The sequence below is a fragment of the Mastomys coucha genome, unplaced genomic scaffold (genome assembly GCF_008632895.1).
Source record: "Mastomys coucha isolate ucsf_1 unplaced genomic scaffold, UCSF_Mcou_1 pScaffold21, whole genome shotgun sequence".
Taxonomy (NCBI): Eukaryota; Metazoa; Chordata; class Mammalia; order Rodentia; family Muridae; genus Mastomys; species Mastomys coucha.
In genome coordinates, this window is record NW_022196904.1 from 149892149 (window position 1) to 149897486 (window position 5338).

At 40.8% G+C, this 5338-nt stretch overlaps 1 protein-coding gene across 7 annotated transcripts in view; it reads left to right on the forward strand.

Annotated features, from left to right (window-relative positions):
• Nmrk1 (nicotinamide riboside kinase 1) overlaps positions 1-5338 on the forward strand; it is a 25816-nt gene extending 20478 nt beyond the window's left edge. For 3 of the 7 annotated variants that reach the window (XM_031389881.1, XM_031389880.1, XM_031389884.1), the window contains one exon: positions 4967-5338. In XM_031389881.1, the coding sequence (XP_031245741.1) occupies positions 4967-4980 (14 nt within the window). In that variant the 3' untranslated portion in view covers positions 4981-5338. Of the gene's footprint in view, positions 1-2848; positions 3848-4966 lie in introns of those variants that run through there. The other 4 variants (XM_031389882.1, XM_031389885.1, XR_004123526.1 and 1 more) reach the window with 3 other exon arrangements.

Consider the following 5338-nt stretch of genomic DNA (forward strand, 5'->3'; position numbering starts at 1 on the left):
TCTCTCTCTCTCTCTCTCTCTCTCTCTCTCTCTCTTTCTCTCTCTCTCTCCACACACACACACACACACACAAAATTTGGAAGCAGATTCACTTTTCCTGCCCCCAAGATTTATGGTAGTCTTCTGTTGCACAAGTAAGTTAGTTACTGTGCTATTTATAGTAATCTGTTACCTTTCTGAGTTCTTGCAGCCAGAAACATCCTCAGCAAAGCCTGTTTTAGCCCTGAGCCTCAGCTAGCCAGGGCGGCCTCTCTACCATGTTAGATGTTGACCCTTCTGGGTTGTTTCACTTTGCACAACTCTGTTCAGCAAATTCTTCATTATAAGAATATAGAGTCGTCATCGTGACAAGGTAATAAAACTGATAGGTAAATTTAAAAAAACATTGAGGATTAATTATTACAACCATAAATAACCCAGAAAGGGAAGGCTATAAAAAGCTATGCATGCAGTTCAGTCCTAATTCAAATCTGAAGCTTGAAGCAAGAAGTAATCATTAGCTACTCGAGCTGTGACAAACAACGCAATCCTGGCACCAGGAGCACCCAAGCTCCTTTTAAAAGTTTCTACTGTCATCTCATTATAAAAACGTACTGATTGTAAGCATTTTTATGGAAAGGCAAAAGGGAAGAAGTCATATCCCTGTTCATGTCAGTCCCTATCTTACAAGATGCAGTGAGCACACAGGGTACTCAGTCGTGATTTCTGGGTTTTAGTGTTCTGTTTTATGCAGCTTTGTCGAAGTTACTATACAATGAAGCTAAGTGTCACTGTCATTAGAAGATCAGAGGCTGAGTTCTTCTTCTATACACCAGCGTGAAATCTAAAACTTAGCGTTGATATTTTAGTGTAGAACCAAGATGTCCCAGAGTGGATACCAGATAAAAGGATAAGAAATAGAAACGTGGGCTGACGAGATGGCTCAGTGGGTAAGAGCACTGACTGCTCTTCCGAAGGTCCTGAGTTTGGATCCCAGAAACCACATGGTGGCTCACAACCACCCATAATGAGATCTGACGCCCTCTTCTGGAATGTCTGAAGACAGCTACAGTGAATTACTCCGGAGCTAGCTGAGTGGAGCGAGCAGGGCTGGCAGAGGTCCTGAATTCAATTCCCAGCAGCCACACACATGATAGCTCATGGCCATCTGTACAGCTACAGTGTACTCATACACATAAAATAAATAAAAATAAAAATTAAAAAAAAGAAATAGAAATGTGAAAGTTTTATTATCAAGTATTTGTATTTTCCTACACTGAATTTGAAATATAATTTCCACTCAGCAAATATTACTGTAACTATGTGCCATAATAGCCCCAGTTTACATAACATTACTGAACCATTTGCTAATTGTTTTGGATGCTTGCTGCTGTTACACCAGTTACTATTGATATCTACCCCCAAATCTATATATGTTGCATTCTGTCTTAGTTAGTATTATTATTACTATAATTAAATACCATGGCCAAAAGCAACCCAGGGAGGAAAGGATTTATTTCACTCATAGTTACATATAACAGTTCATCATCAGCCAGGTGGTGGTGGCACATGCCTTTAATCCCAGCACTTGGGAGGCAAAGGCAGGTGAATTTCTGAGTTTGAGGCCAGCCTGGTCTACAGAGTGAGTTCTAGGACAGTTAGGGCTAGACAGAGAAACCCTGTCTCAAATAGAAAAGAAAAGAAAAGAAGAGAAAAGAAAAAAAGAAAAAAAAAGAAAAGAGAAAAAAGAAAGAAAGAAAGAGAAAAGAAATGAGAGAAAAGAAAAGGAAAGAAAAAGAAAAACAAAAAAAAAATCCACTTCATTAAATGGATCAAAGGTTATGATACTTCTTCCCAACATCTAGAGAACACTCAAAAACAGGAACCATACTGGAGCCAGCTGCCCTTAGATGCACTTCTGGCCCTCAGAATTTTTCTTTTTCTGAAGTCAAGTATCCATACCAATTGCAAATGATATTGGGCATCTAGCCCTCCCATTTTCCGTTATTTGCTGATTATGCACATGTGTATCACAAACTTGGCCATTCCCAGCACCCACAACCCTCTGCCTCCACTCTCACACTCTCACAGAGCCGTTCCTCCCAGAGCATGGCCTCTGAGTTTCCCGTTGTTTTCTCTGCTTACTTTGGCTGTTAGCTTCTTTGGTCATTGCTGGCCTTTTTGCTGCGCTGAGTTTAATTAGGGCTGAGTGAGCATATGCAGGGAGTATTTAGCAGAGCTCAGACAACGAACTTACCAGTGGCTGCACCACTGCAGAAAATACCACCCTCTCCTGGCATTATTAGCTGCAGGAGGAGTGGGGCCTCAGGAGACCCTTCTTATCATGTTAGAGTGCTGGTGGGCCCGTCTTGGGCAGGTCCTGTTAATGAAACCACAGCTGCGGCCCAGCAGCCATTTCAAATCTAAAAAATAGTGCTCCACATCCCTCCCTCCCCATATTCTGGCTCTTCAATTCCTTCTGCCTTCTCTTCTACATGCTCTCAGAGGCAGGGAAAAATACACACACACACACACACACACACACACACACACACACACACACACACACACACACACACACGTCCTGTTTATGGCTGAGTGCTCAACAGCCGCTTCTCAGAGATTAACTCAATCGCTCAAACCGATTAACTGTTGAGGGTGTCTAATATCTTCAGATAGGCTGATTATATATATTATAATGCAAGTACTAAAACAACAGGACTTGATTCAGTGTTGTTCTTTGTGGACAAAGCAGAATTTTTGCCTCAGAAATCCTTGCAGTTTTAACATTCTTGGGATTGCGGTTTTAGATGAGAAGATCTAATCAAATAAGATTTGCAATACTCATCTTTTTCTCTGTATTTCTAAGGGTTGTGATAACACCACACAGATGGAGTGCAGTAAGTTCCCAGGATGGATTTGGAAACCTGAAGGGATATTCTGGAGGACATTGACAGGGATGTAATATGTCCTGCAGGACAGTGACAGCTCGTCTGTATGTTCATTTTTATCCCACCTTTCCCAACATCCAGAGCCATGTGTGCCCATGCCATCGGACAGGAACCTCTCCTGAAAGCAAGAATGGCTTGGTCGCACTCTGCAGGAGGCAGCACACAATTCATGCACAAAGGGTCAGTTTCTCTATAGGAACAAAAGCCAAAAGCTCCTGACTCTTACCTAGCACAAGGAGACCATTGCCGTCTAGGCTGACAGTGGGTGCTCTGCTGGATATGTTTCTGCATTTGTGTATATAGTTGTGGGTCCAAGTTTGTATGTATATATATGTATGTATTTATGTATACATACACTCAAACACTACAAAATGAACTTTGCATAATACACAGAATGTTTTCTTCCAGTTTTCATTTTGTTCGTATTGATTATAATATATAATTTGAAAAATGGTCTCATAGCAAAATGCACCCCCACACACACCTGCAAGCAGCAGCATTACCCAAAGTCAGGGTTTCACGTTGACCAAGTCAGCCGTTTGCTGCAGAGCCTGGAGACTTCGTGCTTGTAGCTACCGATTCTCTTGTATGTGTTGAATACTGTGTGTCTCTGTGAGATTTTTTTTGTATCCATAAAAGTATTTGGTATGTTTTACTTGGTTTTCTGAAACTAACACTCCGAAACACAGAATCATATAGTTTCTTCAATCATATATAAAATCAGGGCCTTTCTTAGAAATGCACAGGCAGGAGATGTGAATTTGAGAATTTCTTAATGCCTCTTTCAGTGTGAGAATTAAAATTATGAATACATCTAGAGCAGTCCTAATTCAAATATGAAGGTTGTTTATTAGTAATAAAAATAATTGCCCGTGATCTTCTTAATCCATACAAAAATATATTGTTACATTGCCTCATTTGGTCAGTTGTCATTATTTCTTTATTCTAACACTTATTCATAAGTAGTGAGTGTTTGGGTTGTATACAATATTAAAAAAAAACATAAACAAAGCCTAAGCTCCAATTACCAGCTACATACATGGTTTTGGCCAAGCTGTTTAAAGTACTGATTTTAATTATCCTTGATTAAAGGGTGAGTTTCAGAATCTGCCCTTTGGCCTTCAAGGCCCTCTGATCTAGCTTCTCTGGCTTCAATCCCTGTCAGAACTGGACCATATGGTCACTTCTCAGTGTGCGGGGGCTGGGCAGAGGATGGCATAATGTCAAGTTTATGTCAGTCTTGACTCTGCATTATCTTGGCATGTTGCCACAGGACAAAGCAAGGATATTTTAGCAAGAAAGGTTGGTGACATAGGAGCTGAAAATGTCTGCCACAGCTTCTATCTGATTCATTCCCTAGTCAAGAGTCTGTCAAAATTGATCTGCTGTCATTTGTGTTGTTGTTATCATAGTGGATTTCGTTTTTTTAGGATGAAAATATAATATAGATTTTCTTTTAGAGATACAGCCTCTCTCTATGTAACCTTGGCTGACCTGGTGATCACTGTGTAGACCAAGCTGGCCTCAAACTCACAGAGATGCACCTGCCTCTGCCTCCTGAGTATGGGGATTAAAGGTGTGTGCAGCCTCCTATTATATGCATTCTTATGTAGACAGGTTGTACATTTTATGTATATAGTTTGTTCAGACTTCCTTTTAAGCATTTCCGAGATGTCCCCTCCACCTCGTCACTGCTTGACAGAGAATCATTATACTTGACTTTTTGCTTTGTTTCAGCATTTGAAGGAATAAGGAGAGAAGGGTTGCCTTGTGAGGGAGTGTAGTGAGGCACTGAACAGCAAAAGCTAGAAATGGGAACACTGTAGTAAGTTTGAAAAAACTACCATCTTTTGATGACTCTTATCAGTAAAAAATGAGTCAGAAATTTAAAATAAAAAATCCCAGTGCTTTGTCTCTATATATGCTATTTCAGATTACAGTTGTCAATGATCATACTGAATCCAGAAACATACAGGTCTACTCTGTCTTGACAAGGAGCAAGTCTGCTAAAATCTGCACTTTCTCAATCCCTTTAGGATGTGCTGCCTGAAGACTTGTACTTAAAGTCGTGTTTAGTATCAAACACGACAGAAGATTGAAAAGACAAGACTGGGGCTGGAGAAGCAGCTCAGCTATGAAAGGCTAAGGCTCCCAGCCGAAGTACTTGATATGTCAGCATGAAAGTTAGGGTGCCTAGTACTCGCCTAAAAAAAAAAAAAAACCTGGTGCAACAGAGCTCACCTGCAATCCAAGGGCTGGGGATGCACAGACAAGAGGATCCCTGGGGCTCCTCGGTCTGACACACTAACTGAACTGACAAGCTCTGGGTTCGGTGAGAAACACTGTCTCAAAAAGTAAGGTGGAAAGCAATAAAGGCAAATGCCCAATGTCAATCTCTGCCCTTTGCA